A 22,533-nucleotide genomic window follows, 5' to 3' on the forward strand; every position below is an offset into this window, starting at 1 on the left:
CAGAGTGCCAGTACCCAGTACACAGTCTAGGTCCCAGTCATTCCAAACTTGGGCTGTTCCAGGCAGAGGACAGAGAGCCCCTATTGTGTATATTAGGGTTATGGCCCCTCGGACCACAGTGTTTCAAATGCAAACACAGCTGTAAAGAAACAAGAGTAACCTTACTGTAGAGTAATGACTTTTTCATGAATAAAGATCCTCAGTTTCTGAACTTAAAATCAACCACTGAAACCTTTGTCTGAACAGTTTAGGATATTCAGCTATGTTACAAAGTGGTCAGCTAAGTTCATGGGGATATTTTTAAATATTTTCACCAAGCCTACTGTATATATAAGACATAAAGATGAACAATTATAATCATCCAAAACATATACATGTGGTCAACAGAACTCAGGATGTTTATCCACTCAGGATCCTGTGTTCCATCATTACTTAACTCTTTGCACTGATGGTATTTACAAGATGCTGAGTAATTTTTTTTTTGGTTGGCAGCACTTAATTATACTGATAAGAAGTTTACTGGGGTGGATCATAGTTTACACTTGAAAAAAGCCTTGGTAGAATAGCTAGTTCAACTTGAGGACGAGGGAAGGAGAGAAAAGAAATTAACCCAGAGAAGTTACATTTCCCCACAGGTCCACACAGAGATTTGAAGGTTGAAGAGTGTGAAGGATAGAGAGAGACCAGCACCCTAGTCCAGCTGAACAATAAATAGCTACGTATTCTCACAAAACCATTCATTGTTTGGCTGTTCATCTATGAAATTTAAAAATGAGACTTATAGTCAGTTTCAACTCTAAAATTCCACATCTAAAGTCTTTCTCTTTTCAGGGGGTGGTGCTAGGGATTGAGCCCAAGGCCTTTCCATGCTATGCACACACTTGCTCTACCACTAATCTTCAGTCCCATTAAGTCTCCTTTTTACTTTCAGATATCACTGCTGTGATCAGGTAGGTCCTAACAAGATGAAGTTTAGCCATTATGGAAAAGTCACAAATTCAGTTCTCTCTCCTACCATGCTAATGATCATGGTATTTGGAGATGGGACCTCTGGGAGGTGATTACAATTCAATGAGGCCACGGGGCGAGATCCTCATTCCATGGGACTGTGGCTTTATAAGAGCAGGAAGAGGAGAGACCTGAGCTATCGTGTTCTGCCATGCCATGTGAGGGTCCACACTGCCTCAGGACGCAGCAGAGGGACCCCACTACTAGAGTCCCCACCAGCAAAAAGGACCTCACCAGATGCAGCCACCTAAACTTCCCAGCCTTCCATAAGCATTGGCTAAATAAATCTTTATTCTTTGTAAATTACACATTTTGTGGTACTCAGTGACAATTACAGGAAACAAACTAATACATACCAAGAATAAAGATATTTGACTCAGAATTATAAAAAACCTGATAATACTCTTGCAGGGATTTTAAAAATTTTTTAAATTTTTTTGTTCTGGAAATAAATCCCCAGAGGCACTTAACCACTGAGCCACATCCCCAGCGCTTTTTGTATTTTATTGTGAGACAGGATCTTGATGAATTGGGCCCCGGTGAGTTGCTGAGGCTGGTTTTGAACTTGCTAGTCTCCAGCTTCAGGCCTCCTGAGCCACTGGGATTACAGGCATGCACCATCATCATACCAAGCAGAGGGACATATCTTAACAAAATAATTATGGACAAAGTCCGATTATTTACATATAAAGGACTTTATTACTAAACTAGTCCTAAAAGCAAAGCAAAAACAAAATTCAACAAGTACATACACACTAGATGTATAATAGAGAACTAGATAAATAAACTACAAAGGCTACTATATGGAGAATATAAGTAGTATAAATGTAATTAAGAAACAGCTCACAAAACTTTGCAGTGTCATCTCTGTAATTTTGAAACTCATGATACATGGGACAAAGTCTACGAACTCTATGCCAAATTTAACAGTGGTTATCTTTAAATGGCAGGGAATTAGTTTGTATTCTTAATTTATTTTTCCATAATAAACCTATTTACATAATTTTTTTTAAAGCTTAAATGTGGATTTCCTCCCTGAGGCATTAGCCAAGTTCTTCTAAACACTTCTAACCATAACTGCGTGCCTGATTCAGATCTTCATACTGATATAAAAGGATCTGCGATGACAGTTTCAAAGCATGAACATTCCTATTCTCCAACAAAAAATAAACTCCAGAAACAAGAATCCCAGACAAGAAAATATAAGAACTAAATGCCTACTCATTCTACAGGGTTATTTCTATGTCACACATCACACATCCTCCTATGAGTACTTTCTGCCCCTGACAGCTTTAGCTTGGCATCTCTCTGAAGAGGGAAGGAAATAGGTGAGCCAGAGAATTAAGCCTGTCTTGCTCTAAGTCCATTCACTAAACATACACTTGTCTTTTTAATGATCTTTAAGCTTTCATTAACTTCAGTATTTTACTAATTTAGTAATTTAAGACTAAAGCTTAAAACAATCCTACATTATTTCTAATATTGTGTGCTATGAATCTTTTAATTTTCTTAGCCACAAGGTGGCAGGAATATCCATGTTAAAATCTATCTCAGAAATAAAGCCATATTTCAGGAATCCTCTTTAAGAGTGGCAATCACAGAGCTTTAAGTAACAAAAAGAGGCAGCTATGAACATTTAACCTAGGTCTCTAGCTCCTCAGGATCCACCAGGCAACATCTGAAGTGCAGTACACGGAGTAATAACAGGGTAGAACCAGCAGCAAAAACACATTGGGAAAATCCTAACAGCTGCTAACTTTTGAGCTCTCACCACCTCCTATTACGGTAAGTGCTTTGGAGGCATTATCTTAGTTTATACCAACAGCCTCATGAGCTAAGGACTATAATTATTCCCATTTTAGAGACTAGGGGTGAACCAACAGATTAACTTGACCAAAATCACAGACAGGAAAGTGGTGGCACCTCTGTGTCCAGTCCAGGCCACTAGACTCCGGAATCTATCCTCTAAACTTCCAAGCTCCACTCACACCCTCACAAGCATATTGCATCAAAAGACTTCCAAGGAGCAGATGCCAGGAGGAGAAAAGAGCTCAAATAAGATCAATGTGGCCCTTGTGACCTCAAGATTTGACCTGTAGGTGGCCTGCCAAGATGTCATGGAAAAATGACACTGCATTGGTGTAGCCTGGAGCAGGCTTGCAGGGTTCAGAGGACCAAGTCCTAGTTCAAGGTGCTTCAAGCTACTCCAGAAGCAGCCCAGAACCCAGTGTGTTTAATAAAAGGTACTATTGCTGAAAGCCTGTATGCTGGGTTTTTAGATACACCTTTTTTTTTTTTTTCTTCTCATTTTGCTGTTGGGATTTGAACCCAGGGATGCTCTAACACTGAGCTACACTCCAGCCCTTTATATCAAGAAAGGGTCTCACTAAGTTGCTTAGGGCCTTGTTAAGATGCTGAGGCTTTCCTCAAACTTGTGATCCTCCTGTCCCAGCCTCCTGAGTCCCTGGGATTATAAGAGTGTGCCACTGTGCCCAGCTTGATAACTATTTTCTATATGTGCATGTATTAAATGAATGGTTTTTTTTTTTTTTTTCAGTCGTCATAGCATAGCTAATAAAACTGAAGCTCAGAGGTCAAGGTTACTAAGTCAAGGCTGCCTGACTCTAGGACCCACACTTTCTGTAATATAGTCAATGCCTCACAAATAAAATTTATCCTCATAGAATAAAAGCATACTCCATATCCCTTTTCTTTAAAAAAAAAAAAAATTATTGGGGGCCTGGGGCTGTGGCTCAGCAGCAAAGTGCTTACTTGGCATGTGCAGGGTGCTGCATTTGATCTTCAGCACCATATAAAAATGAATAAATAAAACAAAGGTATTGTGTCCAAATTCAACTGAAAAAAATATTTTTAAAAAATTATTGGAAAACTTTGAAAATTTTCATGACACTGTCACAAAACTGAATTTTCTAGTCTTTAAATCCATTAACTTCTTTAAATACCCAATTGCTTTCTAATTGTCTTTGATCTTTGGAATTCTTGAGAGAAGGTGGAGAAACACACACATTTATATATATACATTTATATATTTTTTAAAGAGGTATGGACAGATTTAGGAAAGCAGAGATAAATTCAAGGGAGAATGTGGACCATCTTGGGAATAGGAAACAGTGTAACTGGGGCTGAATCCAGAGGCACTTTACTAATGAGCTACATACACTCCCAGTCATTTTTTATTTTGAGACAGGATCTCACTAAGTTGCCAAGGCCGGCCTCAAACTTGAAATCCTCCTGCCCCAGCTTCCTGAATCACTGGGGAGTTAATACTTAGGGTATATACTTTATTATATTATTTAGAAAACATTTCTATCAGAGTAAACAATTTTTGTTATAAATAAATGTATTAAGTCTTTGACATATTACTAAGAATCCTTATATAGAAACATACTTCTGTAATTTTATTTTAGTCGTTTACATGTGCTTTCACATTTTCTTAATAACCATCAAAGGAAACAGCTCTAGATTAACACTTTAAAAGTTAACTATTCTCCTTTGCAGACAATATTTTTTATAAGCTAACTAGACAGATAGCAACTAAATTCAAATGGTCCCTCTTCAAATACTCATCTTGCACTGTGGGAGGCACATCTTTGAGGACAAGGACTTTGCCTTAAATCACTGGTAACTTGTGGTTGAATTACTACTGGATAAAATTTAACTGATTTGGGGACAGGGTGGGAGGTACTGGGGACTGAACCCAGGGCTTCCTGCTTGCCAAGCAAACACTCTATCACTGAGCCACATCCCTAGCCCAAAAATTAACTGAATATTAGAATAAGGGTTATTGTGAATTATTTTCCTAGTTAAAATGCCTAATTTATTTATTTAGGTATTCTAATTATCTAAACCAGATAATTCCCAACAGCCTTCCTTCTACCTCCCCTTGGTATCAATAAGACTAATAACTATTATAAAGAATTTTTAAAAAAGAGAAAGAATGTCTCCACCTTCACCTAGATGTCATGTTAGGAGCACGTTCAGAATAATTCTGCTTTGACTAGCCAGTCTACCTTCCTGTGCTTTGGAACTTTTTTATTATTATTATTATTATTATTATTATTATTATTATAAGGAGCAGGAAGCTAACTGCTTTCTCTCTACCAAAGTTTTTCTTAAGCTTCTTCAAAGCAATGTAGGTTGTCTCCAACATAATTTCTCCCATTTAACTATTAAGCATCCCCTCCTTAATTTTGTTAGCCTCATGTAAATTTTCAAATAAGGCAACTAAGACAGATACATGACAATCTCCAAATACCCTGGAATTTATTCTTTCACTCCATATTTCCCATTCAACAAGGACTTGATTCTACTAAGTATTCAATACAGATCTTTGTAAAGAGTAAAACATGTTGCGACAAATCATGCATCTACTTTTTGAATGCCCTTACTTTTATCTCCTAATCTACTGAGGGTTTAAAAGGTGAAATTTTCTTTTTTTTTTTGAGAGAGAGAATTTTTTAATATTTATTTTTAGTTTTTGGTGGACACAACATCTTTATTTTTATGTGGTCCTGAGGATCCAACCCAGCGCCCCGCGCATGCCAGGCGAGCACGTCACCGGTTGAGCCACATCCCCAGCCCTTGTTGTTGTTGTTATATAATGTAGTTGAAGGACAAAATTTATAAAATATCATTTTATAAAAGACCTCGTCTCGAAATTAAAAACAAAACAAAACACTCATGTCACATTTTCTATTATGTCCAAGACCTTATATAAGAGACATAAGTAGTCATAAAAACTTTATAAATTTTTAAAAATTCTATTTGTTCTTTTTAGATATATATGACAGTGTATATTATTCATACATGGAGTATAACTTTCCATTCTTGTGGTTGTACATGATATGGAATTACACTGGTCGTGCATTCACATATGAACATAGAAAAAGCTTTTTTAATGAATCAAGGATACAAAGAAAATGCTCTTAAAACATTAAAAGCCTTCAATTTTACTTGAGAGAGAAAATTCACCTCTTAGACTGGTAAATTTTGATGAAACCCACCCTGGGGGGACTATGGAGAAACCCTCTCACACAACGATGGGCATATGAACTAGCTCTAGAACTAATAAATAAAATTAGAAACAAAACTCTACACCATAGAATTTATCCTATATGTGGACTCACACACATATGCATGGATCCTCCAAAGCATTGTTCTTAGCTGCAAAAGACTGAAAACAACCAAAATATGCAACTTGGGATGAACTAAATAAGTCATTTCATATCATGAAATCATTTTCTGCAACTATAATACCCATTATTTGGGAGACTGAGGCAGGAGGATCGCTAGTTCAAGGCCAAACTCAGAAACTCAGTGAGGCCCTCAGCAACTTAGCAAGACCTTGTCTCAAAAAAAAAAAAAGGTTTGGGAATGTGATTCAGTAGTAAGGTGCATACAGTTCAAAAAAAGAAAAAGAAAAAAAAGCACATACACGTGTAAAACACTTAAATGTTATGGTATTATTTGTGCTAAAAGAAAAAAAAATACAAACATGTATTTGTCTTCCATATGGTTATCTCACAGCTCTCACAAAGGGGAGGCAGCTAGGGAACAATACAAGGAGGAAGATTTGCACTATGCTCATCTTTAGATCTTTTTAAAATTTTGTACAATATGAATATTACCAATTTAAAAACAGTTCCTTTTGTGTTATACAAATTTCCTTCTCCTTCCCAGGCTTATTCTTCCTGCCATAGTCCTTCTGTGAGTGGTTCTGCCTTTAGTAACTTAGGTGAACTTCCTCTCTTGAGGTTTATTTCCCCTTCCCTCTTTAGGACTCAGAGTCCATCAGTGCTGTCCTTCCTTGCACACAGAAGGGACTGTCTGTTCCTGCCTGTACTGTATCTGGAGGTGACTCTTCTGTAGTTAGCTGACACCTAGTGTTGTGCTTCATTTCTTAATAGTAGGGTTTCTTTTTCTTTTATTTTCTTCTTGGAGTGCTGGGGATTGAACCCAGGACCGTGGGCATGCTAGGCAAGTGCTCTACCACTGAGCTACATCCCCAGCCCTGTGCTGGGTGCTTTGTATGCCACTTGTCCACGTTCATGTTCTGAATAGAGCTGTCAAAGGCAGTATTCGTGGGACCCTTGTTCTCTCTCTCTAGTGCTCAGTTCATTAGATCATTCAAAGCCTACAGAACCTTTTCCTAGAGGGAACTGACTGTGAAGTTTTATTAACTGCATTGGGCTATACTTTTTCCATAAATCTATAAGCAAGTTACATTTGTTCAATGTCTGCCTGCTCCTAAATGGCAATAGTAATCACTAGATAATTCAGGGAGCAAGATGACAACATCTATTAGTTTAATCCACGATCAACTTGCCAGCTTCAGATAAAATAGCAATGAAGTGTCACAATAGCAATGAAAAAAATTGTAACTTGGAAACAATACATGGGCCCAAGACTTCCAGAAAATAGGGTGTAGTTCAGGGTATACTACATTACTCTGTTAATGGCATTGAAGAATATTGAAAATGTAATAAAATGCAGTCGTTCCTAAACATTCAAACTTCTTTTAAAAATGCTTAATTGCAGGGTCTAAGTTTACGAATAGTTTCTTTCTGCTACCCATCATCCCTTCTCCCATTAAGAAATCCATAAAATATAAGTTACTGTAATTAACCTAGTGATTACATAAAGTTAAAAAGTTTCAAACTGCTTACTGTCTAGCTTGGTCCTTACTGGAATAGGTTACATTTACCACTGCAGTTTCCGAGTCAGTGTTCACTAGAGAAAGAGAAAAACAGAGAGAAGACAGTTAGTTTTCTTTCTACTTTCTTCCTTTTACAAATTTGAAAGCAATTCATAAGACATGTACCTTGCTCACAGCTCTCCACCACTCCATACTGGACTAGTAAACTATCCAGCACCTAGCAGGAGGGGGAGAGAAAATTATAAATTTTGAGTTTCCCAAGTTGAGTTTCCCAAACCAGGGTGGATTTAAAATCACTAAGTAACTGTGATGGAAGAGAGTCAAAAAAACTAACTGGGGAAGGACACCACAAAGAGCACACACGATGGACTTCTCTCTCCTGCCCTACCGGTCCCCAATCTCTATCTCATTTCCTATGGCTAAACAAGAAGCAACAGGGACTCAGGAAAGTGTTCAAGCCACAGCTGCCCAACTTGAGGCTGAAGGAGAAAGGAGTGCATCTTTCTCACACACCCAGGCACACACATACACCCATATTCCTTATACACCCAGAAGAATTAAGGTTGTTCATAATATCTGAAAGTAGAAATAACCCAAATGTCATCAGATGGTGAAGTGATACACAAAAAAATGTGATACATTCATACAATGAAATATTAGTCAGCCATAAAAAGGATATATTTAAACAAGCTACAATATAAATGATTGTTGAAGATATCACACTAAGTGAAAGAATCCAGTATCAGAAGATCACATATTAAAATGATCCCATTCGTATAAAATATCCAGAATCGTGAACTCTATAGAGACAGAAAGTAGATTAGTGGTTGCACAGGGCTGTTAAGAGAGGGAGGGTAGAAGCCAAAAGCTAAGGTTTTGTGTGCTTTTTTTTTTTTTTTTTTTTGGGGGGGGGGGGGGAGTTGGGGAGGAATGGGAGAGGAGGGGTACTGGAGATTTAACCCAGGAACACTTTTACCACTGAGCTATATCCCTAGCCCTCCTACCCTCCACCTCCTTATTTTGAGACAGAGTCTTGATAAATTGCTGAGGGTGACCTTGAACTTGTGACCCTCCTGTCTAAGCCTCCCAAGTCACTGAGTTTATAGGCATATGCCACTACACCCAGCTGAAAAGTTCCGGTTTGAAGAGACAAAAACATTATAAAGTTGTAGGTGATGGTTGTACATCTCAGTTAACACTAAAAAGCATTGCATTTTAAACCGTGGATTGTATGATATCTGAATTATAACTAAGATCAACATTACCAGGTAATGACCTAGGGGTTTTGTTTGTTTCTAACTCTGAAGATTTTTGCTTCCTGATATTAGGACCCACTACTCGGGTCCCACTGCCTCTAAACTATCTGAACAAGAGTATGACTGGCATGCTTGCCTCCAGTCCCAAACCCTTATGCTATCCCCCTGCCATAAATTTCAGTGGCTTCAAATTGCTGGTGTAAGTTGTCCATATTTCAGCATGACCTAAGAGGCTGTCAACTGCCTGGTACTGCCAACCTCTTCCATAAACTCAATATACTTCCCCCACACCTACGCTCCAGTCACACCCTCAAGACTGGGTAAAGTGCCTCTCTGTCTCCCACTTGCTGAATACCTGATCCTGCAAATGAAAGCAATATCATTTTATAATCTCTTTATCTTTTTTTTCCTCCCACTAGACTAATAATTATTAACCTTAGTGATGTGATTGCCAGGAGTGTCACAAGTAATCAATTCCTCATTGTCACGCTGGCTTCTGTGCTTAAGGTGGCAGACAATTTATAACGTGTGTATGACCTTAGATTATAAATCTTCTTATTTGCTTATGTGTTACATGTGTTTCAGGGACAACATTGAGCATTATAGTCTATACACTCATCTATATACTGAAGGTCCCTCTGGAAATGGGTTACTCCTTCAATGTGGCTCTCCAACACAGCTGCACAGACCTAGAAGATCTAGGCTCTGTAAGAGAAGGAGGCATGCTACACTTTTGAACCCAATGCTTAGCTCAGTGAGGAATAGTTTTTGTCTTAAAGGCAAAGGAAGCTAATTCTAGGTTCCTTTAAAAGCCCATAGTAATTTAAGCTAACAGATATTTGTATGAATTCATACAAAAAAATGTGGAAATAAAAAAGCAAACATTAAAAATAAGTGAAATTAAGCCGAGCATGGGGCCACATGCCTATAATCCCAGTGGCTTGGGAGGCTGAGGCAGGAGGATCATGAGTTCAAAGCCAGCCTCAGCAACTTAGGCACTTAGCAACTCAGTGAGACCCTGTCTCTAAATGAAATATGAAAAAGGGCTAGGGATGTGGCTCAGTGATTAAGCACCCTGGGTTCAATCCTCAGTACCAAAAAAAAAAAAAAGTAAAATTAAAGTAATATTCAAAGCAGAAGCACTTAATATCCTTTGACCACAACACAAACTTTACTAAAACATATTAAAAAAATTTTACTAGAACACCTGTCCCTGTAACTTTCCAAATACCCAAACCAGTGTCAGACATGGGGAAAAGTTTACCAGAAAAAGTCATTTTGACCATCTCATTTCAATAAGATGGGGAAATATCTCCACTGAATCAATTTTGTAGAGCTAGGAGATGAAGGGACATTCCTTCAAATACAGCTCAACACATTTTACAGCAACAGGAACCAGTTGTTGAATATGGGTAAAATCTACCCAGAAGTTTGTTTATATCTATCTATGAGAAGACCAAGTATGTGACAAAACAAGGAAGCCTATATTGGCATCCCAATAATCATTTTTAGTAGACAATGGAACAAAATTATTTTCAAGTTGAGCGGGCTTGCATTCACACACCAGATAATTGACAATCTTATAAATCCTGCTGCACTTCATTCTGACCACTGGGAAAGCCCAGGGGGCAGCTCAGCTCCTACTATTCAACATGGATGTCCTGGCATTGGAGCTACATAGATCAAAGCCCACACAAGTTAAATCCTGCAACATGGGGAGGAGATGGAAGTTCAGAGTTCTAAAAGGTGACGTGATCAGAGGGCCCAAGAAAGGTGCCATCTACTCACAGAGCCTCTTAAGTCACAGTGAAAGAGCATCTGGAGCTAAGTGGCTAACAGTATGTTTCTATTGAGTACTGCTGAGCTAGGCTGGGTTTTAAAAGCTGAGCTGGATCAAGTCACACCTAACTTTAAGGGTTTTCTCTCATATTTTGGACAGAACTCAATCCCTGACAAGTGCCCTGAAGTTCCTGTGTGACCCATTCATCTCTAACCACACTAGCCTTCACTGGGTTATGGAGTAGGCAGCTCCCCCATCACCACTATAGGCCAAGATCCATGAATTGTGGCCAACTGCTTTCTAAGTAGCAATAACATCCCAAATATTTGATCTATTTTAACTCATTTAATAGACACAATCCCATGAGGTAACTTTATCCCATTTGTAGACACATAAACTACAGCACCAGGATGTTAATAATGTTAGAACTTGGATAGTTAAGTGCTGGAGAAATGACTCAAGCCCCAACTGTCAGATTCCAGAGCCCACCCTCCTAACCACTTTGTCTTATAATAAGATCCCTCACTTCTCCATATAGCTAAAAAATATAAATATACAGACTGAAGCCAACTCAATCCTTACTTGGCATCACCTGCAATGGAAAACAAAACCTGTCCTTCATCAGGTAAAGAGCTTTATCCATTTTCAGGGGTCAATAAGCTTTCCCAGCCAACATTTCAAGTAGTGAAGACTATGTCAATATACATCAAATGCAGGTATGAACCAGCATTAATTTGTGTAATACTTGTAAAAACATTCTATCTTGTATAAATTAGGATTTTTTTTTAAACCACCTGCTTCCAAAAGGGGTATCCCACGCACACAACTACAGAAGAAACCACTTTCAGTTTGGTGAAAGTGGTGGTCTGTCCAGAAGTTTTTAGAAGTATGTCATATGAAAACATTAGGAAAATGCAAATCAAAGCCATAAGGGCATATCATTTCATGCCCATTAGAATGGCCTGTCTCTCTCTACACACACATACTTATACTAGTGTAAAATAATTGTTCACAAAGACATGGGAAAAATTAGGAACCCACATAACACTGCAGGAAGAAATATTAAGATATTGGAGCTGCTATAGAAAACAGAAGAGCAATTCCTCAAAATATGAAAACAGAATCACTATATGATCCAGCAATTACACTTCTGGGTATATACCCCAAAGAATTGAAAAAAGAGGGCTCATAGGTATTTGTACACTCGTATTCATGGCTGCATTATTCACAATAGCCAAAGATAAAAGCAACTCAAGTGTTCACTTACTAAAGGATAAACAAAATGTGGTGTATATACACAATGGAATACTATTCATTCATAAAAAGAATGAAGTATTGATCTATGCTATAGTGTGGACAGACTTCAAAACACAGTATGCTAAATGAAATAAGCCAGACACAAAAGGCTACATATTATATTGCATGATTCCATCCATCTGAATAGGTGAGTCCACAGAAACAAATAGATTAGTGGTTGCCAGTGGGCAAGGGTAGGGGGATGGGGAGTGACTCCTAACAGGGATTTGGGGGTAATAAGGAAAACAATCTATATCAGTGGTGACACACAGCCTTTTTAATATACTAAAACCTACAGAATTTCACCTCGATGTTTTATTAAAAGTATGTGTATCTGTTTATACTTATCTATTCACAGATGCACACATAGAAGAGCAATATTCTGTTGAGTTTTTAATTTTCATATAACTAGGTATCAAGTAGTGTCTTACACATCTTACATATACTTATTTACTCCTCCAAACAGGGTTATTATCCTCAGAACAGATGCATAAACTGGGGTAGCCTTTAAGTAACTTGCTTAAACACAGCATTTCCCACATGGCTCCCCACCACCACCACCATTCCATCTGATTTCCTGGTGATCAATCCACGCTGGCAAATACAAACCTAACTTCTTATTAACTGCCACATGGAAGTTGTCCACTGTACCAGCTATTAATTTATTTTCATTACCTTTTCTTCCGACTCCTTAAGTCACAAGGTCCCCCCACCATGTAACACACCACACAGTTGGGAGGAGGAATCAAAGAGTTAGGACAGCACTGTTCAAGCCTCAGCACCAAATGAAAAGACAAGAGGCTGGAGAATCCAAGAATCAAACAGCAGTTTCAGTAGCTTGCTAACTTACTCCTGTAGCAGACAGACAGGGATAATCACATCAGACTGCTAACATGTCACCAGATAAAAGGGGAAAGGTAGGTCAAAAGTCTAATTGTGATTCCAACATTATTCTAGGTAAAAGCACTGATCAAGTTGCTAGGGGACAGACAGGTATGAATGGTGGGAACATGAGGTTAAGAGAATAGCTCTCCAAAATGGGCCCACAGTGCTGACCCCCACGTGCTTTCTTTTCCAAGAAGCAATTTACCTGCAGCCCTGCCTGGCCTAAGTGGACAGGATATGTCACATTCTTCGGCAAACTACCTGTTAACTACAGGAGAAATGCAGGCCCAAGATAATGTTGTTCAGTTTCTCTGAAGGGGGGAATTTTGTGACTCTTTTCTCAGACCAGATCCCAAAACTCAAGGAGATAAGGATAATTTCTCTTAACCATAAAATCTGTAAGACTGTAATGGTTTAGAGTCCTATTAGAACAGGTCAGCATGGGCCAAAATGACCTGGAGTTGCCATGGCATGGGAACTTGAAAGTCTGATGTCATCCTGCTATTGGTCAAAAGTCAGGAGGTGGAACAGAGGACCCACTCTCTCCCTTGAGAGAGTGTCCCTTTCCCTTTTCCTATCCCTTCAATAAACTCATGCCTGTTACTCTGAAAGGCTTCTGAGATCTTTTTTTAGTTGAACAGGGTGGTGGTGGCAGGGGTGGGGGTGTACTGCTTCAGTTTCCTGAGAGGCCCCAAGTCTGTAACAAAATGAATTGTCTACTAGGAGTGGTGGCGCACACCTGTAATCCCCAGAACTCAGGAGGCTGAGACAGGAGGATCCCAAGTGAGGCCAGCCTTATCAACTTTGCTAGACCCTGTCTCAAAATAGTAAAAAGGACTGAGGACGTGGCTTGGTGGTAAAGCGTTCCTGTATTCAATTCTGGTATAGATAGATCGATCAATCGATCAGTCCTTTAGGTGTGCAGTAGTTGTTCTGGCTCTGTATGGCTTTATAACAAAATACCTGAAACACTTAGATGAAGGGAAAAAAGGAAACTCATGAGTCTCTGATTGCCGTCAGGACTGGACTGAACATAAAGGGTTGGTGGTATCACTTGTAACAGGTATAACTAAGAATACCAGACCACGAAAATACATGTTCTGGTAAGGGTAAAACTACCCTTAAAACACACCAACAGTTTAGAAAAACAACCGCTCCAGTTATAAACAGACAAAGACACCAACAGGCCCAAAGGACGGTGGTTAGCATCAGAGCCAATGTGCAGTCTAACAAGGGGCCACTGAAGGAAGCCTTGCACTTCCCTGGCAGAAGTGTTACCAGGTCCATCTCTCCAAAACATCTGACAACAATAAAAAAGCAGCAGCCAAACACTCCTACTGCAAAACACTCCTACCCTTTGACCCACTAATTTCATTCCTATTTAATTATCACTAAAGAAATCCTCAAGAATGAGGGTGAGCCAGGCGCGGTGGCCCATGACTATAATCCCAGCGACTCAAGAGGCTGAGGCAGGAGGATCACAAGTTCAAAGCCAGCCTCGCAATGGCAAAGCACTAAGCAACTCAGTGAAATCCTATCTCTAAATAAAATACAAAAAAGGGCTGAGGATGTGCAACAGTGGTCAGGTGTCCCCAAGTTTAATCTCAGGTACCCCCCTCAAAAAAAAAAAAAAAAGAATATAGATGAAAACTTATGCAGATATGTTCATGGCTATGTTAACCGTTGGACTGATAAATGGAAAATTATACGGCCAACAATGAGAAATGGTTAAGAAAATTACCATTAAAAAATACACATAAAACAGAACAAACAACCATTATAAACACTTATGGAGTCCAGTACCATAAAAGCTGTTTAAAATAAAATGTGAGACCTTTATATTTCAAAGAATGTTATCAAGAAAATGAAAAGACACCTCACTGGATGGAAGTATTTGTAAACCATATATTATATTACACATAAAAGGGACTTTCATCTTATGTGAAACAATGCTCGTCATCATAGTCACAGATGACATATGACTTCATACCCACTAGGACAGTGATCATCAAAAAGCCAGAGATTAGCAAGTGGTTGGCAAAGGCTATGGTGAAACTGGGACCCTCAAGACATTGCTGGGAAGAAATTAAAATGACGACATTTGGAAAACAGTGTGGCAGTTCCTCCAAAAATTACTTATGACCCAGCAATTCCACTCCCAGGTCTACAGCCAGGTGAACTGAAAAATCTAGGTACACAAGCGCACAATCTTCATGGCAGCATCATTCATAACAGGAAAAAAGAGGGAAACAACTATTAACTGAAAAGTAGATAAATGTTATGTGCTACATGCATGCAATAGAATATTTTCCAGCCATGAAAATGAATAAAGTACATGCTAAAATATGGCTGCATCTTCAAAGAAGATGTAAAGATGTTGAAAGAAGACAGGCACAAAAGCCCACATATTGTATGATTCCACTTATATTAAATGTCCAGAAAAAGCAAATCTATAGATAGAAAGTAGGTTAGTGTTCCTAGGGTCTGGGAAGAAACTAGATAAGAGGAAGGGCAACTGACTGGGGTCACTGGGGGGTAATAAAAGTGTTCTGGAATTAGCTGTGATGGTCCTAATCTTGTGAATACACTTAAAACCACTGAAATGCATGCCTCAGAAGAGTGAATTGCATGGTATAACAATTGTAGCTTAATTTTCATAAGCAAAAAAAAAAAAAAAAGCTTAAAATTTGACAGGATATACAACTATATATACAACATGACCTGAGCATGTTGGGGGCGGGGTGGGGGGTGGGGGGTGGGAATGCTTCTAATAACATTACCACTGCGGGGAAAAACACTTTCTCTCTTATCGCTTTCCCAATGAACATATAATTTTCTAGTGAGGAAAAATAAATAAAACCAAACAACTAACTTTGATTAGACAAATTGTTTCCAAAAATAAGGAATGCCAAAAGAAAAAAGGAAACGCCAAGAAAACAGAAATTTCTTCTCTCCTTTTTGGAGAGGTGGGGGTACAGTAGTGGGGGGGGGGATTGAATTCAGGGGCACTTAACCACTGAGCCACATCCCAGCCCTTTTTTGTATTTTATTTAGAGACTGGGTCTCACTGAGTTATTTAGGGCCTTGCTAAATTGCTGAGGCTGTCTTTGAACTTGTGATCCTCCTGCCTCAGCCTCCCTAGCCACTGGATTACAGGTGTGAGCCACCCCCTCTTCTCTCCTTTTTGTTTGTTTTGGTACTGGGGATTGAACCCAGGGGCACTCAACCACTGAGCCACATCCCTAGCCCTGTTTGGTGGTGCACCACTGCATCCCGCCATTTTTTTTTAACTGGGAATTGAATCCAGGGATGCTTTACCACCAAGTTATACCCCCAGTTTTTTTTTTTTTTTTTTTTGTCTGCTTTTTTATTCTTATTTTGAGACTGGGTCTAGCTAAATTGATGAGGCCCTCCTCAAATTTGTGATCCTCCTGCTTCAGCCTCTCAAGCTGCTGGGATTCCCAGTCTGTCTTCTCTCCCAACCGTAAGGCTCTCCCAGGAGAGACAACTGAACCACAGGCAGGGTCAAATGTGTGAATTATTTGGGGCTTGGGCAGAGGAAGGAAAGATGCTCACTACATTCACACACTGCAGCATTTGCTGGGCAACCACCAAGACAAGGTCTGAGAGCCGGAGGAGAGTAGACAAAGGACCAAAAAGTCAGTGGAGTTCCTCTGGTGGCCGTTATGATCGCCATCTATTTCCTAAGAAGTTCCGTGACTTTGGAACAGCGGAGGGATGAGTCATCACACATTACCAAGCGAATGTCAAAAGGAGTTCATACTAACGTTCTTGGAATTTTCTTCTTCTGAAATTAGTTGGTGGAACCACGAGGTTCTACGGGGCAAAACAGGGTTTCCCACACTCCCCACCATTGCCCTCAGTCTCCACAGTATGTATTCAAGAGATGAAAGTCTTACTTAGCACTCAGTCACGCTATATTTGCTGTACTTAAAAACTGCTTAATTAAGCCCATGACGACTGTTTTTGGTCCAAAATTCTATTGAGCAGCTTTTCACCCAGATCTTACCCCTCAGATTGTAACACGATCCTGCTTCATGCTGTTTAGAAAAGATCTGAGTACCGATTTGGATGACACTAATGAATTGGGACTGGAAGCAGGCATGCTTGAGTAGTTTTAAGGTTTTAATAAGTCACAGCGATCCATCAATAGCCAAGGAGGAGTTACAGTTAGAAGTCAATTTAATTAGCTGCAAACTTTTTAGGAAATCATGCTAAGATGGCAAGCTGACTTCACAGAGGTTCTACTTACTAACCAAATTCACAAAGTGTTGTTGTTGTTGTTTTTGTTTTTTAAAGCAGAACAAAATTAATAAAAATTAATTTTTATTCTTCAAACTACTTCTCCCCAAGCCCCTGCTTCCATCCCCAACAGTGGAGATTGCTAGAGTTCTGTCTACAACTCACTACTCCTAGTACATGCGATTTGGATCCTGTATGCTCTTGTGACTTCTATTTGATCACTTTCATTATATACAACCGCATAGATTCTAGCCACATATCAACTCCATGCATCTTTTATTGCTCACAAGTGAGTCCAGTTCTTACACAGATACATGTGAGAGGCCAACCCAGGGTCAGATGTCTTGCCATAGGGAGTGGGGACACAGGGATTTGAGTATCTGTTTCTAGATGGGTTGGGAGATTCAGAACCTGGTAATTTCCTCTAATATAGAAAAGCTGTTTCAAAATTAATGTTCATCGCTGAATACAATGAGCACCTACTACATTATGTGAGTTGAGTTTAAAACCTTTTAGACTTCCCATGGCTCTAAGGGGGGAAAATTAATGGAAATTAATAAGGTTCAAGCCTACTGTCAACGTTACTATACAACCTCATCTCTCATGCACTCCCCACCGATTTCCTTCTGGCTGGATCTTTAAGAACACACTTTGGGTCTTATACCTCTGTTAACCTGGGTTAACAGTTGGTACAGGGTTGAATATTCATATCCACCAGTACCTGAGGGTGTAATTCTAGTCCAATGACTGGTATCTTTTTTAAGAGAGAAATTTGGTCAGAAACACACCAAAAAACACAAAGTGACCATGCTAAGAATGGAGTTGTGTAGCTATTGGCCAGGCAGGGACTATCAAAGACTGCTGGCAACCAGCCAAGAGACAGGTTGCCTATGTTTTGATTTCAGGCTTCTAGTCCCCAAAACTGTGAATGAATGAACTTCTGTTGTTTTAAGCCTCCCCATTTGTGGGGATCTGTTAGCAGCCCAGGGAATTCATATACCTCTCACTGTCCACAGTGAGTACCTTAAACCTAACCCAGAGTGGTTCATATCAGTATAAGTGAACAAGCCATTATTAACTTGCCCGTGTCTAAATGAGACTGTACTTTACTGTTGTATGTGGAACAGGCCGTAGCTCAGTTAAAGACTCTGGGAATCCAACATGGCAATGGAGAATCTCACCACATCCAGCATCCTCTACACCCATACACAGTAACTAGCCACCAACAATCCCCCCACCCCCTAGAGTAAAAATGGCTGTATTCAAAGCATGAAGTGGACCACTGTTACATTTCCCCACTGTCAATTTCTACATTCCAATTCTATGGGAAAAAAGGTGCACTGCCATCTCCAAGCTGCTTCCTGCTTAAAGAGGGCTATGTTGGGGAAGTGTTCTCCATCAGGTTGAGCATGAACAGTTAAGGGTACTGAGCATCAGGGCTCCATGGCCACCACACACTCTTGATCGTTCACACACATTATCCCACTTAATCATCCAAATAATCTTCCAAAGTAGATATTAGCCCCGTTTTCAAGATGCAAAAACTGAGCTTCAAAGAGGAAAGGCTTCTTGCCCAGTCAGGAAGCAAAGACAGAAAGGATTCTGGATTTGGACCCACCCTATGAACTCTAAAGCCAATGCTCATTAGGGGTGACACACTATGCATTTCTCAGAAAGTTGCCATTTCATATAGAAAATGATTCTTCAAAATCTCTTCACATCAACAAGAAGCACAAAAAGTTGGTTAGTGTTGAGGCTGGTTGAAGGGTACATGAGGTGATTCATTACAATCATATATAAGCAGAAATTTTTTAAAAAGTCTTGATACTCAATAAAGGCTAATTTTTGAAACCTACTACAAAAGTCAAACAAACTAACAATGATCCTCGGGCAAAGATAAAATACTATACTGTTCATTAAACCTCACTGTGGAGCTGGGGCGTATCTTAGGTTACAATGTTTGCGTAGCATGTGTAAGAGCCCGGAGTTCAATCCCCAGTATCACAAAAACAAAACCACAACTTCACTATATAATGCATACAAAACAGGTCATTATCTCTGAAAGCCACAAAAACAGATTCACAGAAGAGCTACTTCCCCATTTTCAAAGAACCATATAGACTTTTAGAGTAAAATGAAATTTAATCTCAATTTATTTTTCTCAAGATGAAGTTTTCCCTTTTTATGTAGTATTGACCATACTACATAAGAAAAATTTTGCCTCGTTTATATTTTCCAGACAGAAACAGTAAAATTTCTAAAAAAATAAAACAAAAACCAAAAACAAAATGGAAAAGTTCAAGCACAGAATTTCAATCACAATCAAAAATTCTGTGAAATATAAATTCACCAGCAGTATGCCCTCAGCCACCTCCATAATTCAACTCACACAGGCACTTTTCAAACAACTGCTCTCCCTTCTGTGATTAAACAACAGAGGCTCTGCCCATTAATGATAATTTGAATAGCAAGATCAAAACTCTAGAACCCCATAACAAGCCCACTAATCTCCCACATGATAAAAATACTTAAGTATTTTTTAAGTATTTGTGGCACTGCAAATTGGTGCAACTGCCATGGAAAGCAGTATGGAGATTCCTCAGAAAATTTGGAGTGGAACCACCATTTGACCCAGCTATCACACTTCTCGGTTTACACCCAAAGGACTTAAAATCAGCATATTACAGTGACATAGCAGCTCAATTCACAATAGCTAAAGTATGGAACCAGCCTAGATGCCCTTCAACAGATGAATAGATGAAGAAAATGTGGTATATATACACAATGGAATATTACTCACAGCCTTAAAGAATGAAATTATGGCATTTTCAGGTAAGTGGATGGAACTAGAGAATATGATGCCAAATGAAATAAGCCAAACCAAAAAACCAAAGGCCAAATGTTTTCTCTGATAGGGGGATGCTGATCCATAATGCAGGGAAGTGGGTAGGGAAGAATGAAGGAATTTCGGATTATGCAGAGGTGAGTGAGGGGCAATGAGAATGGGAAGGACAGTAGAATGAGACAGACATTATTACCCTTCATACATTTATGATTATACCACTGGTGTGACTGTGCACCACGTACAGCCAGAGGAATGAGAAGTTGTGCTCCATGTGTGTACAATGTGTCAAAATGCATTCTACTGTCATGTATAACTAATTATAACAAATTTAAAAATTAAAAGAAAAAACATGAACACTTTGATGAACAAGGCTTTAATACCAACTATTCACATACATACAATGAATACTGATGCAAATACAGAGCAAAAATTAGGAATTTTCACTTTACATGCAGACTAACAAGCAAATCACATATCTGATAAGGGACTTGTGTCTAGAATACATGAAGAACTCTTATGATTCAAAAATAAAGACAACCGTAGTAAAAGGTCGGGGAGGATCTGAATAGGTATTTTTGCAAAGAAGACATGAAAATGGTCAGATAAGCACATGAAAAGTCGCCTGTCATCAAGCACATGAAGACACCTCACTTAGTTACCAGGAAAATGCAAACCAAAGCTACAGTTAGAAACTATTATATACCTTTTAAGATGCTACAATCAAAATGCCAAATAAAAGTACTGGCAAAGGGCATGGAGATATATGAACCCTCATATAATGCAAGTAAGAGTGTAAAATGGTGTGCTTAGAAACACAGTCTGCAGGGCCTCAAAACATTTAACAAATTACTATGTGGTTATAGCAATTCTACTCCTAGGTATATATCTAAGAGAAATTTTAAAAAATAATATGTATACACACACACACACACACACACACACACACACAAACACTTGCACATGAATGTTTATAGGAGCTTTGTAATAGCCTAAAACTGGAAACAACCCAAATGTAATACATAGACAAGCAAAACGTGCTATAACCACATAATTCAGCATTATTCAGCCACAGAAAGGAATAAAGTACATGTTATGATGGGAAAGAATTTTTCAAACATTTTGCTAAGAGTAAGAAGCCAGACATGAAGACACATTATCTGATTGCATTTATATGAAATACACAGAATAGGTAAATCTGTAGAGACTGGAAGATGGGAGGCAGGTGTCAGGATAGTGATAGCTAAAGGCTCAGTGTTACTTTGAAGTGACAAAAATAAAAATATTCTAAAATTGTGGTGATATCTATCTATGGATATCAAAAACCACTAAAAAAAACCACTGAATTGTATGTTTAAAATGGGTGGGCTCTGTGGTTTGTGGATTATGTCTCAAAGCAGTTAAAAATATATTACATTTTTCTTGGGCTGGTGCTGTAGCTTAGTCGCAGAGCACTTGCCTAGCATGTGTGAGGCACTGGATTCGATCCTCAGCATAACACATTAAAAAAAAAAATAAGTAAATAAAATAAAGGCATACTACCCATCTACTACTATATTATCAAACATTAATCTTATTTTTCTTATAAGAAATGAATCTCACAAAAACCAAGTAGCATACCTGGAAAAGTTTCTCTTTCTACAAGTGTCTCAACATGTCAACATAATTGGAAAATGACCTCTCTGCCTTCCTTTTATGAAATAACAAATCTCTCATAAATCTATGGATGCTAACACTACACAAGGAGAAAACCAGATATGTGATCCCTGACAGAAGTCTATGCTACTGTCTATAAAGTATTCTTGCTTACAGACAAAGAGTGGAGGGAATGAAAATGAACCAGCCTTTCGTGGTTCTCAGCCTTGGCAGTACAGCACAGTCTCCTGGAAAGCTCAGTCCTGACTCTAGAAGTTGACTTACCAGGCAGGGGGTACATAGCCTAACCATTAGAAATTGTGAAATTCCAAGTGATTGTAGCATGCCATCAAGGTTGAGATCACTGCTTTGCATATTCCTACCAATTCTCAGGGAAATGGAAGCCTAAGGAATGTGTACTACACTACAGAAATGAAATCAATTAATAGAAATGTGGCAGGACAAAAAATTCCTAATCAGTTTCTTCAAGAAAGGGCAAAGAAAACTGGGTGCAATACTTACCTGACAGCGGAAACACCACGATCACCCAGGTGGTTTTCCCAGGGCGAGGCTCCTCCATTGCACTTGGGAGGTGTTGACCCCTGCGATTTCCCTAAATGTGGGAAACTCGGCTGCATAATTTGTGGCAGTGGGGACTGCGTTCGCGCTCTCCCCAGGTTTCTCTAATCGACAGTGAAGCAGAGTTGACGGAGCTGTACCTGCCCTTTCCCTACAGCTGCATCCCCACACCTGCCTGTACTCCTGCGCTCTCTCCTTTAGCTGTGTAGCTTTGCAGTGTTCTGATGGGGCTGGGGATGTGGCTCAAGCGGTAGCGCGCTCGCCTGGCATGTGTGCGGCCCGGGTTCGATCCTCAGCACCACATACAAACAAA

The 22,533-nt window shown here is 39.2% G+C and overlaps 1 protein-coding gene and 1 non-coding gene across 3 annotated transcripts in view; one reads left to right on the forward strand and one right to left on the reverse strand.

Annotated features, from left to right (window-relative positions):
* The window catches only part of Igf2bp3 (insulin like growth factor 2 mRNA binding protein 3), a 138,063-nt gene that overhangs the window by 37,887 nt on the left and 77,643 nt on the right, over window positions 1-22,533 (reverse strand). For both annotated transcript variants that reach the window (XM_027932768.3, XM_027932767.3), the window contains exons 4-5: window positions 7,850-7,901; window positions 7,695-7,758 (exon numbers count right to left, since the gene is read on the reverse strand). In XM_027932768.3, coding sequence (XP_027788569.1) covers window positions 7,695-7,758; window positions 7,850-7,901 — 116 coding nt within the window. The remainder of the gene's footprint in view (window positions 1-7,694; window positions 7,759-7,849; window positions 7,902-22,533) is intronic.
* LOC114090539 (U1 spliceosomal RNA) lies at window positions 22,156-22,318 on the forward strand. The gene has a single exon (XR_003582369.1). It is a non-coding gene; the product is annotated as a U1 spliceosomal RNA (small nuclear RNA).

The sequence above is a fragment of the Marmota flaviventris genome, chromosome 1 (genome assembly GCF_047511675.1).
Source record: "Marmota flaviventris isolate mMarFla1 chromosome 1, mMarFla1.hap1, whole genome shotgun sequence".
NCBI classification, from domain to species: domain Eukaryota; kingdom Metazoa; phylum Chordata; class Mammalia; order Rodentia; family Sciuridae; genus Marmota; species Marmota flaviventris.